The 21,177-nt window shown below is 37.3% G+C and overlaps 1 protein-coding gene across 3 annotated transcripts; it reads right to left on the bottom strand.

Annotated features, from left to right (window-relative positions):
• Positions 1-1,099: 1,099 nt before the first annotated feature.
• On the bottom strand, positions 1,100-19,438 carry STRIT1 (small transmembrane regulator of ion transport 1). Of its 3 annotated transcripts, none has more exons than XM_053657558.1 (3): positions 19,336-19,423; positions 16,726-16,824; positions 1,100-1,340 (listed from the first exon to the last, which is right to left on the bottom strand). In XM_053657558.1, exons 1-2 carry the CDS (start codon positions 19,346-19,348, stop codon positions 16,730-16,732), a joined length of 108 nt encoding a protein of 35 aa, XP_053513533.1. In that variant the 5' UTR covers positions 19,349-19,423; the 3' UTR covers positions 1,100-1,340; positions 16,726-16,729. The 3 variants fall into 3 exon arrangements, with proteins under 3 accessions (XP_053513533.1, XP_053513534.1, XP_036990330.1); XM_053657559.1 differs by lacking the exon at positions 1,100-1,340 and adding an exon at positions 15,058-15,248 and having other exon boundaries at positions 19,336-19,438; XM_037134435.2 differs by lacking the exon at positions 1,100-1,340 and adding an exon at positions 16,495-16,627 and having other exon boundaries at positions 19,336-19,435.
• Positions 19,439-21,177: the final 1,739 nt, after the last annotated feature.

Raw genomic sequence — 21,177 nt, 5'->3', positions numbered from 1 at the left:
GCACAGATACACACACATACACCACAAACTCATAAACACTGAGAAGGTCTTTGACATCCCCTTGGGTTTAAAATGGACCTAGCAACCGCTTTCTGACTCAACAATTCTAGGAGCCTTCTATGTCAGTCGAGGCAAGATTCCGCCCAAGGTTCATCTGCGGGCAATCTGTTCACGCTGATTTCCCACAGTCCAGTCCTCTGAGATCGCCGCTGAAGTGAACAGAAAGGTGCCTGGCTAACTCATGTGACTATCATGGTCTAATACTGCTAAACTGAGCCCAAGGTATAATTTAACATGACATTACATATATATCTCTAATCAATGGACGGATGTTGTGACTCACTGTATAATCAACAATTATTTTGACTTTGTTGATCTCCACCCCTGAATGGCTATCATTACTCTTAGGTGAAAAGGATTATTAGGTTTTTATCTGGCCCTTAGTACTACTTTTGTGTACGTGGTCATACCTGTAACTGGCACTGTGAGAATTGCAGGATAATAAGATCGTTCATAAGAAAATATCTCCACAGTTCCATATGAAATGTTCTGAGCTTCAAAGGATTTATAGAGATTGAAACAATAGCCTTTGGAGAGTGCAGTTTCTCCCTAATTCTCTGCCTCACAGCACAGCTAAAATCAATGTGATGGCTTGGTAAGTCTGATACACTGGGGACTGGCTGCCCCGTGCTTTAGTTCTTCCAAGACTACCCGCAATCCAAGAAGCCTGAACAAAACAGCCAAACTAGGTGTGATACTGAGTCTGGGCATGAATGGATTAGAATGAACCTTTCCAATGTTTATACATAGGTTTACTGCAGACTTCAAACTGTATGAGTCTAGGTTCTGCAAGAAATGCCACACCAGCCAGGCCTTCTGTACAAGAGACATCCATCTGCCACTGGGCAAAGCAACAATAACTCTGGAAGAAGATGACCCAGGGAACACTGGCTCGTGGCCCAACACTTCAGAGAAAGGTCTCTCCTGCACCAGTCACCCCTGTGCTACCAGAGAAAAGGGTGCTTACGTGCTAGTTCTGAGGATGTAGCATAGGCCATTGTGCCTGACCCACATACCATTTTTAAAAAATTAATACACAGCATTTTCAATACATATATTTGACATTTACAAAGTAGAAGTTTTCAGAATCTCCTGAAACATTGGAAGATCAGATCAGATGAGTCTTAAATTTTCACAATCCCAAATCTTGCGCCAGATGAGCAGCAGCTTTCTGCTTCAGAGGGGGCATTCGTTTCCAGATCCTTAGCTTCTCCCCGACCGGCTTCACTCTTCTCTCACCTGGACCCCACAGGCACTGGAGTTTAGACCCCATGCTGTAGCTGAAAGGAAGACGGGGGAAGAAAGACGTGTTTCAGAAGTGAATGAGTCAGATTTCGGCTCTACCACTGACCAGTTTCTTAGGCAAACAGTCAGAACTGTATCTACTTCATCTTTGAAAGTCCTAGGATATAGAGAATTTCAATCATGATAACATAAATACATGAGTTTAAAACATATAGATGACTTTGTTATATGGAAAACAATAAGAGAGAGCTTACATTTAAATTTTATTATAGCATAATTTCCAGAACCCAGTGAAACAAATATATTTATTAGCTAAAGATAAATACATGTCTATTCATCTGACCTTGAGGTGAAGGAGAGGGGGAAGTATAAGCAATCAGAAAGCCAAGGTCTTCTCTCGGAAGGGAAAAAAAAAACCAGAAATGACATTTCCTTTTCTAAACCTTTGTTTGATGAAGAAATCAGTAACACTCGCTTTACTTACAACTTTTTATGCATAAATTTTTAATAATGCTGGCAGAAAAGGTTAACATATCCTGATATTTGGGCAATTGATTCTGTAATAATCATAAAACAACTTTTCAGCTGAATGGTTCGTAGTATTTTGAGACTCAAACTAGTCTTCAGAAAATAAAATGTATGAATGATGAAGCAAAGTAAAAGCTAATTAACAAATTAATACATTTAACAAATATCTTTTAAACTGAGCACTCACTAATTTTTAGACCCTCTCCTACATGCTTGGAATTGGGTGCAAAAATTTATATGTTAATAAATTTAACTATTAATAGGAATTTCAGCCTGATGGCAAGTGTCTCAGGTTTGAATGTCCAAAGGAAAATAATTCTAATACTGTGTTTGGAGCAAGATTCAATACCTGGGTAATTCAAATCTTTGGTTATTTTGATTTGGTATTCTTTTACCTTAATTTCTAGTTAGAACATTACAACCCCTTATAAGGTATCAAATTTATATTATTAGAACCATAAAAGATATCAAAACAATTAAAGCTATAGATAGTATCAAGAACAAAACATTAGCTACAATGAAGACATATCTTATCCGTGGTGGTTTTATATAAGTGGTATAATATTTTAAATCTTTTTGTTTTAATTGTTATTACGATAAGTTTTATCTGCTATTTAGGGTGTTTGAAATGTTCGAAGACAACTACAAGAAACATTTTGTATACAATTTTAATTGTCTAAAGATTTTTTAATCAATAAAATCAAGATAGGTAATACTGATGTATTTGAGAAAATTTGGTTTTTGATGTTTCATTTGTTTGGTCTGAACTTCAGGAAGATCTTTCAATATGACTCTGGATTTACTTCTGGCAACTCTGTCATCTATAAAGTACTGAGTTAAGATAAAAGTGGAACGTTGATTGGTTCATGCTGTATCAAGCAGAGTATACTCAGTTATCAGAATTGGTGAGTTTTATCTGTATTCAATCGGCATGTTCTAAAAGAAGGTTACTTGGAATGTACAAAGTTGGGTGAGGAATGATAAAGGTCCATGCATGCTTCCATTTCATCTTTATTTTTAGTAGTTTATTTTTATTGTATTTTTCTACTTATAACTTCTTACCCAAAAGCCCAAGAGTCCTGTATCATAGTGATTTTAGATGAAGAAAGTATATTTTATGCTAATTTCTCTGCCTCTCCATACTTTGATTTCAAGCGGCAGCTGTCTTGGATTTGCACGTGCATATATTTCTTAACTCAATGCTAAGTGAAATCAAATGAGGACATAAAGGCAAGTCATTGTAAAAAGATCTGAAAGCCTGTGTAAGTCTTTTAACCTTGTTATAGACCTCACTCTGATTTCCTAGAGTCTGGCTCAAAGCAAATAATTTTACTGCACTATATGTTTTTTTGAATTTTTATTTATTGATTTTAGAAAGAGAAAGAAAGAGAGAGAAAGCCATTGATTTGTTTTTCCACTTATTTATGCATTCATTGGTTGGTTCTTGTATGTACCTTGACAGGGGATTGAACCTACAGCCTTGGCATATCAGAACGACACTAACCAACTGAGCTACTCATCAGACTGTACAACACATTTTTACTTTCTTTTATACACTCAAGTTTATATATATCTACAAATATGTAATTTCAACAGCAATCAGAATTAAAGTCACCATTTACACATCCTTTACTTGAGAATAGGCTTGTAACAATTTTTTTTTATTTATTTATCTTTAGAAGGGAAGGGGAGAGGGAGAGAAATACCAATGTATGGTTGCTTCTCGTGCATCCCCTGCTGGGGACTGGCCCCTGCTGGGAACTGGCCTGCAACCCAGGCATGTGCCCTGACTGGGAATCAAACCGCGATCTTTTGGTTCACAGGCCTGTGCTCAATCCATTGAGCTACACCAGCCAGGGCTTGTAACAGATTTTTTAAGTTTTAATGACTACAGTAAAGGCTGTAGACAAACATGTTCTCTTTCAGCAGGCAATATTCTTTCAATATGAATTTCACTCTCCATTTGTTCACACAGTAGTTACTATTCTCTAGTTTCTTGTGTTGGTTTTGCATCTCTCGCCAATGCTACCTGGCTGTCACCAAAGCCTGTGGGTTCACAACCCCTGAATTATCAATGAATGGACCAACATGCCATTCACCACAATTAAATTAAAGCCAGACTCAGAAAGAGAATGGAAATTGTTCTGTAATCTTTACTTTTTAAAAAAGTCACAGATTTTCAGAAACACACTGTGTCAAGTTGTTGATTGACAGATGCCCAAGTTGAAATGGTGTTTCAGGGAAAAATTGAAGAGGTGACTTGGAGACGGTGTTTCTCAAACGTGAGCACTCATGCATCAGAATTACCTAGAGGACTTCTTAAAACACCAGTGCTCCCCCCTTCCCCAAAGTTTCTAACAGGTTTCTAAGTGATGCCGATGCAGCTTGTCCAGGGACCAAATTCTGAGGACTAGCTGAGTTGAGAAATACCCAGAGACTTGAAATAGTTGTAAAAGAAAGTAAAACTGTCTAATTTATTTTCCAAGTCACATGCACACACAGAGCCTTTCTTTTCTTTACTAAATGATTAAAATTTCTTCAGATAGAACTGAGTGAAGCAGTAAAGGTCATGAATTACTGGAAAGGAATAACTAATATTTGGAGGGGTGCAGAGAGATGGGTTAGAAGGTGGTGTGAGGTTCAGGCTTTGTAAACAGAGTACACTGATTTGAGAAAAACGAATCTCTAACTAGACAACACCAAACAACAATGTGGTTTTAGACACCTCTTTGCCAAGATAACTCATACTACACAGGTCTGAGGTCTGGTTGTTAAAAAAAGAAATCATTACTAATTTGCTAGGAAAACAAAAACCCTTGTTACGTTCTTTTATCAGTGATGAATGAACCAGACACGAAAAAAAGTAGAGTGCACTGAGCAGGTTTGTCAGGAATGACGCAGCACGGCAGCTACGTGGGGGGATCACCAAGCTTCTGTTTTCATCACCCTGTGAGTCCTTCTCCTGTAGGCAGCCACCAGCTCCTGCACCATCTGTCCCAAGGGCAGAGGAATTCCAGCAGGTTCTCCAGGGCCAAATACTGAGTCAGACTTTTCCTTTACTGTTAGTTTAGTCTAAGATGATTAATCAGCAGGGCATTAATGCCTTTACTACCTGGGATATGGCTTTCTCCTTGAAAAAAATGCCGTAACGGTTAAACAGAATGACTTCAGGCAGTGAGTTTCAATGCTTCTCAGTAGCTAAATTTCTTAATATGACATCAAAGAAAACTCAGATATGGCTTCAAAATGTGACATTGAGCTCTGCCCACACTTGACCCTGGGTCTGCTTTCCTTGAGCTAATGCATCATAAAGCCTGGCTTTCTGCTTTACATGCCACTCCGCTTCCGTTCCCTGCCATAATGACACACACACCACTTTTTTTTTCTCAGAAGTTTTCCTTGTCACTATCTGAGGCCAGAAAGTTACAAAGATTAATGAGTTGTCACTGAGGTCATTATTTTTAAACCTCTTTGGATTTCTGGATGGGAGTCGCCACTGAAATGTCCAGTTTTATTTTCCTCTTTTAACTAAAGTGAACTTACATAGAGTGGCTTTTTAAATTCCAAAACCAGTTTTCTAAAGGGTTACTTCTGTGGGTGTTTTTGCATTATATATAAATCCCAGGACTGGAAGCAATGTTCCTAGACTTGAAAACATTTTCAGTCGTCACTTTCTAGAGCCACGTAGTGGACAAACCTGTCACCCTTTCAGAGCTCCCACACTGTCTTCACGGTATAGCTTCTTCAGTGGATAGTCAATCAAGATTGGTAGGAAAATAAATACATCAGCCTCAGCCTCCGGTTGAAGAAGATGAAGAGGCAGGAGGAGGAAAAGGAGGACTAATGAGCGTCTCCCACCAAGCGGAGCAGTTCAGAGTGCTTTAGCGACATGAATATATGGGGCGATGGGATATAAAAATGTAAGCACCATAGATCTGGGCAACAGCATTAATTAGACCTAAATCATTTACTGTAGGAGTACTGTTCATTGGGCTCAAAAAATACACCCTGCCCTCTCCCTGTCCATCAGGCTTGGAAAACATGCAGCGTGAGATGGCACGTGTTGTAGCAGAAAGACTGTACAACATGATATGGTAATAATCTTCAGGCTCAAAAGGAGACTGCCTGGGTTCAAGTTCACTAAACCTGTTTCCTCATCTTCACATGCACATGATAATCCCACCTACTTAGAGGGCCATCACAAAGATTCAATGAGCTAACACACGCAAACTGCTTAGAACGGTACCTGACATGTGCTTCAGAGCCCCAGGCCAGGAATTGAGGCTCTGCTGAGCTGGTGACCAGCTGTGAGAATGGGGGCAAGTGTGTTTTCGTGAGTCTCATTTCACACATCTGGATGCACCTACCTTTCAGGAGAATCGAGTGAGATAATGCAGTATCAGAAAGCACTACTAAAATTACTCAGAGAAAGACATACTGTATGATTTCACTGATATGAGGAACCTAAAGAACAAAAGAAACAAAATTGGAAGAGACTCAGACACAAAGAGGGACCTGGTGGTTGCCAGAGGGGAGGGGAGTTGGGTGACTGGGATTTTGGAAGATGGGAGAAGGGTGGAGAAATGGGTGGAAAAAGTGAAGGAATTAAAAAGTACAAATTGTTGGTTACTACAGAATAGTCATGAGGATGTAAATTACAGCAGAGGGAATACAGTCAATAATATTCTAATAACTATGTATGGTGTCAGGTGGGTACTAGATTATGGGGATGATCACTTAGCAAGTTATATAATGTCTAATCACTGGGTTATACACCTGAAAATAATATAATATTGTTTGCCAACTGCAATTAAAAAATAAAAATTATTTAATTTTTAAAAGATATGAATTGCAAATAAGTAAAGACCAAAAATTAATAATATTGAATCAGTAGAGACAAAAAAGCTTTTATAACTATAACATATAAACTATTTTGTAAATGCATTAAAATGATTTTAGATTGATGCCCACTAAATTACTAAGGGTAATTAGTAATTACCTCCGAGGGAGGGAGTAGAATTGAAGATAGGTGAAGGGAATGTAAGCTTTTTACTTCATTCTGTGTTTGGAATTTTCAGGGAAAAAAGGTTTACTACATATATGTTGTTTAATGATAGTGTCTTCCTCACATGTTATTGTTATTAGCAAGAACTGCAAGCATCTAAAAACCCTTGATATCTAGGGAGTATAGTTTCACTTCCAAGCACCTGTGTGAATATCTCTGTACAGTGCTTACAACATGAAAACTCTCAATTCAATTTCCATATCTACAGATATAGGGAAAGATTTAATGTTTCATGTCCCTTCGCTTCTTGGAGGAGGTTCATGTTGAGACAAAATTTAAAATCTGGAAGGAGGTAGTTGTATCAATGAAGGTGTTAAGAAAGGGGGTGGAGTATTTTAGGGCCAAGAGTAGTTCTTTTCTGGAACAGAATGTGCAAAGCTGGCTTAGAGCTAGGAACAAAAGCAGGCCAGATATACCTCACTAAGAACCTAAAGATCCAGGATATAAAGATCCCTTTACATCAAGAGATCATCAGAAATCTAAGAACTTGACAACAATGCATAGAATAGGGCTGAAATAATAGAAAACTAAAAGGAGGTTAGAGAAAGCAGATAATGGAGGTCTTGCAGGACTTAATTGTGGGAACCAAGAAGCATGAAAATTAAATGTTGCCCGAAGAAACAAATGTAGTCATCACTCTTTTACATACAGGTTGAAGATTTCTGTCCCCTGAAATTTGATGTACAATTTCTCACAGTATAGTTGAGGGTAGATCTTGGAATTTGTTGATCACAGAATATAGTTGAAAAATAGTTTATAATTTGGAATCCAAACACATGCGTTCAGTGTTTGGTTGTACCAATCACTAACTTCATACCCATGAATGAGTTTTAATATCTCTACTCCAGTCCCCATAAGTGCAGCATGGGAATGACAGTAACATCTACTGTACAACGTTCTTGGGTAGCATGGATAAGAAAGTGTGTAAGAAGTAACAAGGAATGTCGTGATATTAATAATCACTAAAATGATCTCTTAAATTAGTCGAGCATTTAGTAAGCACTAAATACTATACTAAGAGCTTCACACAGTTGGTGTATCTCATGTGGCTGTTTGGTTGAAGGTGATGTTCAGACATTCATTCATTTACTCATTCATTCATTCCTCGCATATCTATTGGACATCATCCTGTCATAGCTAGTGAAGTCCACATTTTATACATCCTACTTTGAATGAACTTACCATCTAGGGGACGATATAAAGGGAAAAAGATCTCACTTAGGAAAAACCAAGAACTCTACCTGTGTGTGTATGTGTGTGTGTGGAGGCAGATGTGGTCAGAGACGGTGATGTTAAAAACACTGAATTCTAAAGTACTGCTTTTCAAGCTACTGACCAATCTGCTGATTTTGAAATTAACTTGGTGGGCAGAGACTAGTATTTTGTTTTAAATTACCACTGGCCCCATTTTTTTTTGTCCCAAGGACTCTGAGAACGCAGGTATGTAGTGAGATCCGGCACATTTGGGCTCCTGAGGGGCACCTGGACTAAAGCCTGCTTCTGTAAACCTGAGGAGCCTCCTTGAAGACCTCATCTTTGTTGGGAAAGAAGGCAGCCTTCAGGGTTTTTACAATGATTATGAACTCACTGAGACAGGAGACAGTTCAGTCTGCCTGGCCCTGCCCTGGATGTATGTCTGGGTCCTTGAGGAAAGAGGGAGGCCGAGCATAAAAATTGAAAAAAATGTCTAATTCAGCTCTGAGGTACATTGCATCATAGCCAACACTGTTCAGTACTTTACAAATAAGCAACTAGACCATAGACCACCATACAAGCCCAACAAGGGCTGGAATGGGAGAGATGGGGAAGAACAAGACATCATCCATAGTACCTGGGATAAACTTCTGGGTCCTGCAGAGGAAAGTCATTACTTGAAGGAACAGACATATTTATAAGTCCACATGGGACCCACTCAGGTTACTCATCAAGAGGGAGACATGAGGCAGGAATGTCTAACTTAATGATATGAAGCTGATCCTGTGACTCCCCACAGGCTACTGTGACCAGCAAAAAAAGTGTTGGTCATGGATACCATAGAGAGAATATTAAATAAAAAGAGAAGAGCGAAAGGCGAAAGGAAAAACAGAACTGGGTGAATCTGACCACATGCTTGAAGAGGCAACCGTACTTCGACTCCGAAGCAATCTAGCCATCTATTATCAGGGTCGAAGGCAAGCATCTACCTTTAGCTGGACCGAAGAGGAATATGCCCAATGCCTGCAATATCCTAATGAAATCATCATGCTTATTAGACTACAGGATTGCATTTTCTAACTTAAAATGCATTCTCTCCTGAATATGCCTTCACATGATAGGGATGAGAGAAAATGTATAAGGTGCTGGTTTAGTGACTTGGAGCATATCAATATGCAAACCAATAAAAAGCCTATTTCCATTTTCCCTTCACTTCTGGGCCAGTTTTACACAGCAGGTAATGTGTAACAACTCAAAAATGGTTTTTCCATGGCCCTGTTTCTTTCGACATCAAGATTCCAATCAATATCTTATTTCCTTTAGTATTCATAGGCACAGGCTCCAAGAAAGACCTTGGTCAGGTATATAATCTGTGTCATTTGAAATTGTAAATTTATAAGTGCCTCCGTGCCCAGCCCAAGGTAACTGCAAATGGACTTAACGCGAGGATAATGACCAAAGTCTTAAACCCTGGAATACTCCTGACCTTCCAAAACAGCTTCAGCTCTGTGCCCACTCATGATTTGTTCAGACAATTTATAAGAAATTGCATGGCTATCTCCCTTTTGCAAACCAAGAAATCACTTTAGAAAGATAATGTAATGAAAGTGAAACATTCAAGCATCTCATTCCCTGGGAAATTACCAACTCACAGCATTATTCTTATGTTCTTTTCTTTCCTCTGAAGAAATCCTAGGCTCATGTATATTTATGTTTTAAGTGAAACTTCTATGTTTGTCCAAGAAAAGAAAAGGGGAGAGGTGATGTCTGAGAAAGAGCAATAAGCAAAAAATAAGGGTTTTGAGTACATAGAAATAGGAAATAATTTTTTCAAGAATAAGAGTATTTAAGATTTATACTATTACAGGATTTATAGATGGATCTCACTTGAAAGCATTACTTCTGTTTGTGCACAAGAATGTCCCCCCTAGGGTCCCATACTCAACGGAATTTTCTCAGCTTCACCAGGCTTGGTACCACATGAGGAGTAGTAGCCTTAGTTATTTCAAATTCAATTGGACTTTATCTCTTTTTACAGGTACAGAGTAATGAAACCCTTTCTTCAAGATGTTTGTGTATTTTATGTCCTCATACAGAGAATATAGTAAGTAATATTTCTCAGTTCTGACACAAGTATATGCCTTGAGTGGGGGAGGGGCATAGAGTGCAGGTGTGGTGATGATGGAAAGCTGGGCATCGGGCAATGAAAACACTTTAAACTTTAAGAAACAGTCAACTTGTAATCTTCTCAAATAATTCTATCTGCACTTCAATGGACTGTTAGCTGAAGATTTTGTAAATTTAAAAACAAATCCGATTCTGTATCTTGTGAAATCTATATGGAATCACCTACCTGAACCTATAGTTAGTTCACAAATTACTAATCACTTCTTTGAGAATTCCAACCAAGCTTAAATTGTTCCAGTGACATCTCTAAAGTTCAAAGTCATATCACCAACATTGTGTAGTCAAGACTATGGTGAGGGGACAAAAAAAAGAACATGGTAAGGGGAAATAATGAATCACCCATTCGACACGTACATATTGCTGTCCATTTTAGATTATATCTACAAGTCAGAAAGATGAGAATAGATTGACTCATAAAAAGCTTAAAACTTAATGGGGGAAATAAAACTCACATAGATGAAAATATTAAAGGCCAAATATTGCTATGTATCATTATACTTTGTGTACTTAAAAGCATATTGGAATGTTATATAACAGACATAACAAAGTACTATTTTGTTGCAGTAATAAGCAGAGAAGTGGTTGGGACCCACCAAAACAAGCTGTGATAGATCAGTAACTATTCGTATCAGGGGGGAATGTCTAAACACACACACACACGTTATCAATACATGTGTTTTCTGAACTTCTGTGATAATAAAAATCACCCAGACAACTGATTTTTTTTAATAAGCCTTCTCCAGACCTATTGAAATGAGCTCTCCAGACAAAGAGCTCGAGAATCTGTATTTACAACAAATGACTCAGTTGATTTGGATCGGGTAGATTTAGAAAACATTATAGTCCTCAAAACAATTCTATAAAATTATTATCAGTTGTCTTTCCCAATTGAAAACATTAAGGTTAGAGAAGTTAATTAACTACTCAAAGAACTTCCAGGCTAGGATAAAATGGTCTCACTTCCCAAACTTTTGTTCCTTTCGCTGCACTAAGATTTCCTGGTTCTCTGAGAAAATGATCATCAGATTGGATGTGGAAACAGAATTAAAATACTTACTGTAGAAACATTCATTTCTATGACTGCTTAAAAAACAATGCTACAATCATTTTAAAGTGCTAAAGAAAAGACTATTGAGCCCTTAAAATAAGGAACATCTTTGTCAGAGGTAGAATGTAAAGATTTATGGGAACTCTGGAGTGGTTTGTGTTCCAGGGAAACGTTGAGCACACACTTGAACAAGAAATAAGGGATCCAAATATTGTCAAAGAGCTACGGAAAAGGATCAGTACATGCAGAGAAAAATGCTCCAGACTAAGAAAGGACGTTGTCCTGACACACCTAAGACACAGGTTATCACGATGCTGTTTTCTAACTCTGCCTGTGTGAGAGACAAATTCCATGACCCTGATGTGTAAAAAAGCCAGAATACTAACAGGTGATGCCGAATTTGTATCAGTAGAAAGAAGTAATAGACAAACGTGATCTTTAGCTAGGAAGAAAGCTAAAATATAAGGTGATACATTCAACTCCAAGTGAAACCAGAGCCAAGTTATGAAGAAGTCTCAAGGCTTCTGACAGTGAGAGCTACTTAACCTGGGTGTCTTTTCAATGGATTTCAGGAAATAGCATCTTCATAATAGCATCTTATTTTTGTGTGAACGTATTGTCTGGAAAATCTATAGCATTCATAGTTTTCTCATTAAAGTCTATGGCACAAAAAGAGGTCAAATAAATAGAAAGATCGTTTCTTTAAGTAACTCAGAAGAAAAAAAGAAAAACATAGCTGGTCTTAAAGCCCTAAAAAGCCGATGTAAGGATCAGGTGAGTCAACAGGAGTCACATCAGAAGTGCGCTGGCAAATGTTTAACAACTGGCTGTCCAGTGGAAAGAAGCTATAATTTGTAACACTTGTTAATGTTTACAGTATAAATATACCATTATGGCCAATTTCAAGCTACCAGTGAATTGTCAACTAACACAAAATTCCTGAAAATTTAACAATCAGCTTTCACAAGCTTGTGGGAGCTAACTCCAGCAGGCTTCTTATTCAGGTTGTTCCTGTAGTTAGCTAGCTAATTATTAATAGAGGGAGCAAAGGGAATTAGACTTTGATTTTGATAAACTGGGGAGCATAAGCCTGTTTGCTTAGCCGAGAAGCTACAGTTTCACATACCCCCGGAATGGCTGCCGAGGAGACTTAGGCCTCCAAGTGGACAGGAAAGTCTGTCGACACAGCAAAAGAGCTGGTTTTGACTGGCAACAAGGTGAATTAGTTCTCCTCAAGCCTGGAGGCAACTTAAACTAGGTGAAGTCACTAACAAAAATAATTGAGCCTGATCTGGTGTACACTGTATGTTAAAATTTTTTGAATATTGCTTTAAATAGACCTTTTCAAGCAGCCTTCATAAAATGTGTAACCAAATTTAAAACATAAAAATCAACAAATAAAGCCAAAGCTTTCTCTAATGCTTTGAATAAAGAGATTAATTTCTGTGAAAAAAATGATAGGATAAAAAAGGATGCTAAAGTTCTAAGGAAGAAATCAAGCCCCTTCTCATCTTAGTCCATTCAGCCTGCTATAACAAAATACCACAGACCAGGCACCTTATAAACAACAAATATTTGTTGCCCCTGGTTCTGGGGGCTGTAAGTCCAGGATCGGGGTGTGGCGTGGTCGGATTCCAGTACGCACCCTCTTTTAGGCGGCAGACTTCTGGTTGTATCCTCCCCAAGAATAATGGCTGGGGAGCTCTCCCCACTCTCTTTTGTAAGGACATTGATCTCATTCACAGGGGCTCCAGACACAGGACCTAATTCACCTCCCAACATTCCCCCTTCTTCCTAATATGGCTACATCATATATTGGGGGATTAGGGTATTAAACATATACATTTGGGGAAAACATACATTCAGACAATAATACTTCTAGGACAGTGGTTTTCCAAATATGGATCCTGGGCCAGCGGCATCAGCCTCACCGGCAAACGTGTTAGAAATGAAAGTCTCAGGCCTTCACCCCAGACGTCCTAAATCAGAAATCCGAGAGAGTAGCCCAATAACCTGTGTTTTAACAGGTCCTCCAGGTGACATGGACGTGCCCTGAGGTCTGAGAACCTTGGCTCTAAAGCCAGGGCTCTCCGATTTCAGTGTGCCAAGAATCCCCAGGGGAGACATGTGACCCCGCAGGTCCCTGGCCCAGGACACACCTACTCAATCAGAGTCTCTAGTGAGAGGGTTCAGAAACAGTTTTAGGTTTTATTTCATGTTATTTTATTCTATTTTTATTTGTTTGCATTTTTATAATTCGCAACTCAGAGCCATTGGGAGGAAGAAAGAAACAAACTTCTTATAAAAAATTTAAATATGTACAAGGATAGAAAGAAGAGTATAATGAATTCTTGTGGAAGTGCCACTCAGTTTAAACAAATATCAGCATTTTGCCTGTCTTATTTCATATTCCCTTAATTTTTTTAGTTTGTTTTCTGTGGGAATACTTTAAGGCAATTTCTAGACATTGTATCATTTCATCAGTATATTTCAGTATGTATCTAACAGATAAGAGCCTTTTCTTTTCCATTGACAATTGCTATTATTGTAATGCACAAAATTAATGACAATTTTGTAACTGTATTCCAGAAATACAAAAGTGGTTCCAGTAGTTGGACATCACATTTGTTAGTTGTCCTTTTAAATCTATTATTCTGTAGTACTCTCTCCCTCACCATTCCACTTTTTTTTTCATGCTAGCTCAGTATTTTATTTTCATTGAATTTATTGGGGTAATGGTTAATAAAATATTATAGGTTTTAAGTGTACAATTCTATAACACATTATCTTTATATTGTATTGTGAAACCGTAAAAGCCCTAGAGGAAAATCTAGGCCGTAAAACCTAAAACATTTCTCATGTCAATATTTTTTCTGATATAGCTCCTTGGACAAGGCAAAGAATAGAAAAAATAAACAAACAAGTCAAACAATAGAAAAATAAATGAATGGGACTACATCAACCTAAAAACCTTTTGTACAACACAGGAAATCATCGACAAAATAAAAAGACAGCCCAGTGAACAGGAAAACATATTCCCCATTTCATTTCTTAATGCAGGGTATTTGTTGAAAACTGGGTTATGTGTCCTTTGTCATTTTATACTCTGTGGACTTGGCTGAAGGTGTCCTTCCGATTTTGTTTAGAGAAGCCTGGAGGACAGATCTAGAAACTTGTTTCACTGGAGTTCACTTGTTTTGGCGAGAATACTTCACAGGAGGCATTGGGTATTTTCTAGTCTCCCAGTGTGAGCAGGAAGCCCACACTGGCTGTTTACCCCACTTTCGGTGACGTCATCAATGGGTTCGGCTCTCATCAGACTGATGGCCGAGTATAAAACTCCCCCATCGACAATTAGCCTAGTTGCTCAAACACCCATTAATAATTGTTGATGATTTATTATTTCATTAAGGTTTGCAAAATAAATTTTTTCTATATTGTCTTTCCTATGTGTTTCAGCTAGAATACTTCTATAGGGAAGAAATGTCAAAATTTATATTTTAAAGTACTTTATTCAAGAAAAAACAAGGTGCTTTACATCTACTTACAAATTTTACTGTAACTAATTGCTTCCTTAGCAACCTTCAAATGTAACTGAGGATTTTATTCACTTATTTTTATTTTTTATTACTATAATGGAGTCATGGGTATTTATACATTTCATGTATTTTGATCCTTTGTAGCATTTTACTTTTTGATGTTGAAATTATCACAGCTTTGTCCAAAGAAGTCTTTCATAGGTTCTTTAATTTCTGGAACAAGAGGATGTCCCAGAGTCATCTTGCACATTTCCTGCTCCCAGCTAGGGCAGGGACCCCGGGTCCTTGGGTGGACTCTGAGATGTAAAGACCACAATGAAGGTACGAGGGTGCTCCTCCTTATTAGTCTTTTCCAGAGGGTGGCATTAAGACATTTTTAATTCTAGAAGAAGGAAAGTTAATTATGAGTTCATACTGCTATCTGCAGTTCAAAATGCAAGATTACCAGCTATTTACTTGACTTCTTGTTGCTGATGATATAAATTTCAAACTAAAAATACCATATTACTTCTAAAAAAATACAGCTGAACATGGCTAAGATTTCTATCCCGTGAGAGAAATGTACAGTCGGAAATACTGTGTTTTAAAGTCACTTGAAAGAATTTTTTTCTTTATTCAGTTATGCCACAAACTTGAGGTAGTATTAGGTCTATTTGTTTGTTTGTTTTAAGTTGGGGGAATGACTTTTTTCTTTTTCTTTCTTTTTAATTGATAACATACTAACATGAGTTGAATAATGAAAACTATAAAATAAGGTGCACTCAGAGATAGCCTCTACTGTGGTTTCTTTGTTACAATATTTTAATATAAATGAGCACGTGCGCATATTGGTATAGCTTCTTCTTTTCTGACACAAAAGACAGCATACATTGTTCTTTACCTGTTTTGTTTTTTTTTTACTTAGCACTTTGCCCTGGACATGACGTCACATCAGTACACAGAGACCTGCTTTGCTCCTTTCCACAGCTGCGTCACATACCACTTTTTGTAGGCAGACCATAGTTTTTTCAGTCAGATCTCTACTAAGAAACATTCGGCTTATGTCTAGATTTTTGCGGTAATAAATTATGCCACAGTGAATCGAATCGGATGTATGCCATCTAGTATTTTTATCAGAGTCTCTATGGAAATTACAATATTCTTAGAAGAAAGATAGGTCAAAAGTTAAATACATATGGAATTTTGGTAGATACTGAGTACCCAACACTCCTTAAAATGTTGGACTATATTGAATTCCTAGAGACAGTATAAGAGAGTTTCTTTCTCCACAGCCTAACCGACACACACATTGTCAAATGTCTTTCCTTTCCTCCCATCCAGTAGGTGAGCAATGGTTCTGAAGTGCAGTTTTAATTACAGTTCCCTTATCCTGAGCAAGTGGTTAAGGTCAAGTTCACATTTACATTTTGTTTTCCACAGTCTATTTTTTCTTATCTCTAGCTCATTTGGGGTGGGCAAAAAATTTTATTGTAATTGAATATACCAAACTTATTGCTTCTATATTTTTAGTCACAGTTAGGAACATTTTTCCTATTCCCAGGTTATGGAAAAATTCATCCATATTTTCTTAAAGTTCTTACTTATGCTCAAAATTAAACAAGTTCCTGAAAAGATTAAGTGCACCAAAGTACCAGTTTACAAATCCAGCTTTATAAAGTGATGTCAAACACTGCAGTTATCTACATGAGAAACATTTAATAATCTGTCATGTTTATAATTTTCTTAATTCTTCTGTATGATGCCAATCTGAAGTCTTCTTGCCTGCATAATAAAATGTTTTGTTAGTCAAACAGAAAGGACTATTTCTGGACTAATGTGTGCTCTTTATGAATAAACATACTCATTATTAAGAACTTTACCTTTCTAAAAGAAGACAACATAAACCATTATGATGCAGCCCACAATCCATCCAATCAAGAGAAGAACAGGAATCAGAAGTTGTGATGATGTAGATTCTGCTTAAAAATAAACAAAGCAAAACAGATTCAGTAGGCCATTTTGGCATTGTATCTTCTGAATCAAGAGAATAAAAGAAATCTGGTAATATAAAGGGACATATACACTCTCTCATCATACCCAAACATGACTATTACATTTTCTACCACAGGTACACATGACTCTGCTGGGTATTTGGAATAGAAGGCCTGTGTTCAATCATAGCCCTTCCTTTTACCATTGTGTGACCTTGGGCCATTCTGAGCTTGAATTTCCCTATTTGTAAAATATGGGTAATGAAACTTGTGATATCTACCTCCTGAAGCTGTTGCGTGGGTCAAATGATGTCACATATGAGCAAGGGCTTTGTAAACTCCGACCACCACGTGTGTGTTTAGGGTAGATGGTACACATTCATGTCTGCATTCACTAATACAGAGAGCAGCTGTTCACATACACACGACAGAAAACGACTCTGGCACAATTCCTACTGAACCAAATAATAATCGTAACAGGGAAAGGTATTGAAATTGGTTTCTTGGCCTTGATAGCTAACTTTACTGTTAACTGTCATAGGGGAAAAACATATTTTATATAATCATTCTCAACAAGAGAGATTTGAGTGTTTTAACTGCTCACTATGGCAATCAACACTGACCCAAAACACATACAAAAGACATTATATAATGATTCCTCCTTTGTTTCCTATCTGTACCCTGATGTGCAAAAAGTAATTTTAAAAGTATCTCTTTTAAAATATTCTCTGCATCTCAATCTTATTGTTTCAAACACACACATATCACTCAAAAGGATTCAAAAACAACACAGAAATATACAATTAACATTATGTGTTAAGGACTCAGATATAACCTTAATTGAAAAACCCAATTAGATCTTATGCCATCAACTAACAAAGAAAATGCGTAGTCTTAGCAATCGCATTTCTATTACAATGTTCGCCACTTTAAAATGTGGAGCATTTTAAATACTGGTAAAATAAAAATCATCTGGAAACTTCTAAAGACTTCTAAAATTAGAAGACACATTTATAAAAGCAAATTTTCTGAAGTTAAAATGCATAGTAATAGTTTGAATCTATGTTTCCAGAAATGCTGGACTCTCTCTTAATTCTCAAAAATTATAGGCTTTCCTCCTTTCCCCACCTTCCCATGACCTTGAGCAAAGCATTAACCACTAAATGAAAGCTCCTCTCTTTTCCTGCCATGTGGTATTGCTTTAAGGATAAAGTGAACATTATGACATACCCTTTACTCTCATTTGGATGAAAGCCCTTTTATGAATTAAGGTACCATGACAGTGAAAGTACAGAATAGTAATTTTTTGAGCTATTCATATATGTGGTTTAGTTTCTTTTCCCAATTTCAAAGGACTTAAAAAATTAATATTGATATTTTAATTTAGTGTTAAAATATTTTATACAAGCTTATTTTAATATAGTTCTAAAATGTGCATTAAAAATTCTTAAAATATATGTATCATTATTTATTATTCCTTATAAACCAATACAATTGACTGTGCATTTTAACATTCAAAGTATAACTGCATTTGTGTTCTTTTAACACTAACATTTTAAGTTTTACCAAAATCTATACCATTGTTTTGAAATAGTAACATATAGGAACTTTGCAAATGTCGCTTACATTAATAGCACAAATAAGCACAAAGCCTCTTTTAAAATAAGACCAATTTCAAACTGCGTCTTCCTTGGTCCAGTCCTGAGCATGCTCAAGTATGTAGTTACACCTGGAAGCCTTCCTAAGGTCACTGTGCTCCAGAACAAGACTGTCCAAGTTCAAAAGGTGGTGCCATCACCCTCTAAGTGTGTGAGTGCAGGCACATTACAGAGTTTTGCTATGTCTCAGCTTCCTCCTCTGTACAGAAGGACGTATGGTGATGTGCATAGCTCACGAGATTGCAGTCAGGGTTAAAAGCAACAATTCCCGTAGGCATTTAAGACCTGTGTCTTGGACACAGTGTACTCAGCCCCTTTCTCAGATTAGCATTAATCATCTTTCTTAAATATGAAAAATATTTAAAGCCTAGAAAAAGAGGAAATTCAGATGCAAAGCCTATTAGAGATGACTAGGCCCACTTTATTTATTTTCATTTTAGAACTAGAAAACAGGCTCAGAGAGGTTGAGGGACTTCCTCAAACTCATGGGGCCATTTCAAATCTCCTTAATTCCGGTGTGGCCTGACACCATACTTCAAGTCTAGCACAAAACACCAGAGGGTAACTGACCTCTAACTCATCTTACAAAATAAGGGAGAACAAATTCAGCTCTCTTATTTGTTGGATCCTTTTGCTATTGTTCATAATGCACAGACGTGTTCCTTACACTGCACACCTAGTGCACTTTTTGTGGTCACACTAACATATACGGTTACCACTCCTTTAGCAGAAATACCACATTCATCAAAGTAATTGAGTAACACCAAATACTGGGGAACATAAAAATATACCAGCAATCCTGGGCCTTTTTTGCCAAGAGAGTCTCATGCTAAAATCTTACCTTTTTCAGCCATTCTTCCTGTTGCTGGGTGGTTTGGTCAGAGTCAGGCTTACCTCTTTGTTATTGTTTTCCAGCGTCGCTTTGAACTTTAAATAGAGAGATTATCTGAAGAGTGCAGCAGCTGCCCCTCTCCCGGCTGCCAATTGTCTGCAGGGTGATGTAAGGTGTTGGAAAGCAGAGCTCCTCCGGCTCCTGTTATCCTGTTAGAATGGAGGGAAAGGGGGCTACGTGGCCTCAATGAGTAAATAGGCTGCATTATCCCAACCCAGAGATACGCAGATTTTTAATTCGCCCAATGCCTTCAGACCACATGAAGAACGTGTTCAGTGAAGGGGAGTACAGAAGGAAAATGGCATTGCAAGAGAGAAATTCTACCAAAGAGGGAGGGCAATATATTGGAAAGAAAGAATTTTGAAGTTAGATCTGTCCTCCAATGCTAGCTCTGCTGTTTCTGTAATGAAGGCCAAATTGCTTAACCTGGGCATCAGCTTCTTTAATTTTAAAATCAGGATAGCAATACCCACCCACAGAAACAGTGCCATAAAGATGAAATGAAAAAACTTTGTGAAGTAGAGACAGTTCTTTACTACATTACAAGATGCAAAAGATAAAATAAATTAAATGGCACCCCTTCAAATGAATGATTGTAAAAGAAGAAATTTTTAATATAAATGTGCTCGAAGCTAAAACAATAAAAGGCTGTGGTGTTGCCTAGAATTTCCAGAAAGCAGTCATAATCTTGTTATTTTTATCAGCAATCAAAATAAGACATTTAATTTTTTAGAGTCCAACCTGGTTTTTTATGTAACATGACCTAGGCTGTGGTCTAGATTCTCATTGGACTAACTTTAATTTGTAGGTTTAGATGGAAAAGCTTTGCAAGATGAACCTGTGAGCAACTTCCCCAAACTCCAACATGTGATTGAGGGTGTCCTCCCTCAGAACACAAGAGGCACGATCAAAGCTGTTTCCACAGAGCTCCAAGAATGATGTTGCCCTGCAAATGACCGTGTCTCATCATTGATCAAAAGTGACCTCGACCAACGGTTCTCCATCTCCTAGAGAATAAAAATCTGAAGTCCTTGTTAAGACACCTAAAAAGCCTTATCTCCACCTTTCCATTTGCAAGGATGCTTCAGCCCTGCTGAACTCCTTGCTGTTATATGATCTCAAGATAAGCTTCCACATACATAGGTAAAGAGAACATTTGATTTTCTACATTAAGTCATTTTCTTATATATTAGAGTGTGCTGCCGACCATCTGGTAAATTTATTACATGTCATTTAAGCCAATTTACCATCTCTCTCAATTCATCCCTCCAATTTAATATTGAAACAAACAAATAAAAATGCCGGGCTATGCCAGGTAAGAAGAGAGACTGTGCCTATCTGTGCAGCAAACGATATTGTTTTTTCAATATTAGACAATTATATATTGAATAAAAGTTAACTGAAGACAAGATAGAGACAGGGAAATTAAAAATGGTGATTGATCCCACTTAAATACTGAATTTTTAACTAAGTGGGTTCAAATAAGCACTCATTCTTAAGGCAAAGGGTGGGGGGATAGAGAAAGAGAGATAGAGAGTGAGAGAGAGAGATTCAAAAGAAATAGTGAGGTACTCTCCAAACAGCAAACATACATATATAGAGGATAAAATAATTTGTCTAAAATGAATGAAAATAAAAATATAAAATGCTTCTATATTTTAAATACTTATTGCCATTTCAATTATTTTAAGCTTTTTCTTTTGATATGAAAAGGGCTATTATTAACATTACTGCTATCAATCAAGTTGGATTTTGAAAAGAGATTACCTTATATAATTCATCATTTGTTTT

The sequence above is a fragment of the Artibeus jamaicensis genome, unplaced genomic scaffold (assembly GCF_021234435.1).
Source record: "Artibeus jamaicensis isolate MK-2021 breed Jamaican fruit bat unplaced genomic scaffold, CSHL_Jam_final scaffold_474, whole genome shotgun sequence".
NCBI classification, from domain to species: Eukaryota; Metazoa; Chordata; class Mammalia; order Chiroptera; family Phyllostomidae; genus Artibeus; species Artibeus jamaicensis.
The sequence above is the reverse complement of the archived record's forward strand: the minus strand, read 5'-3'. Positions and strand labels throughout refer to the sequence as shown.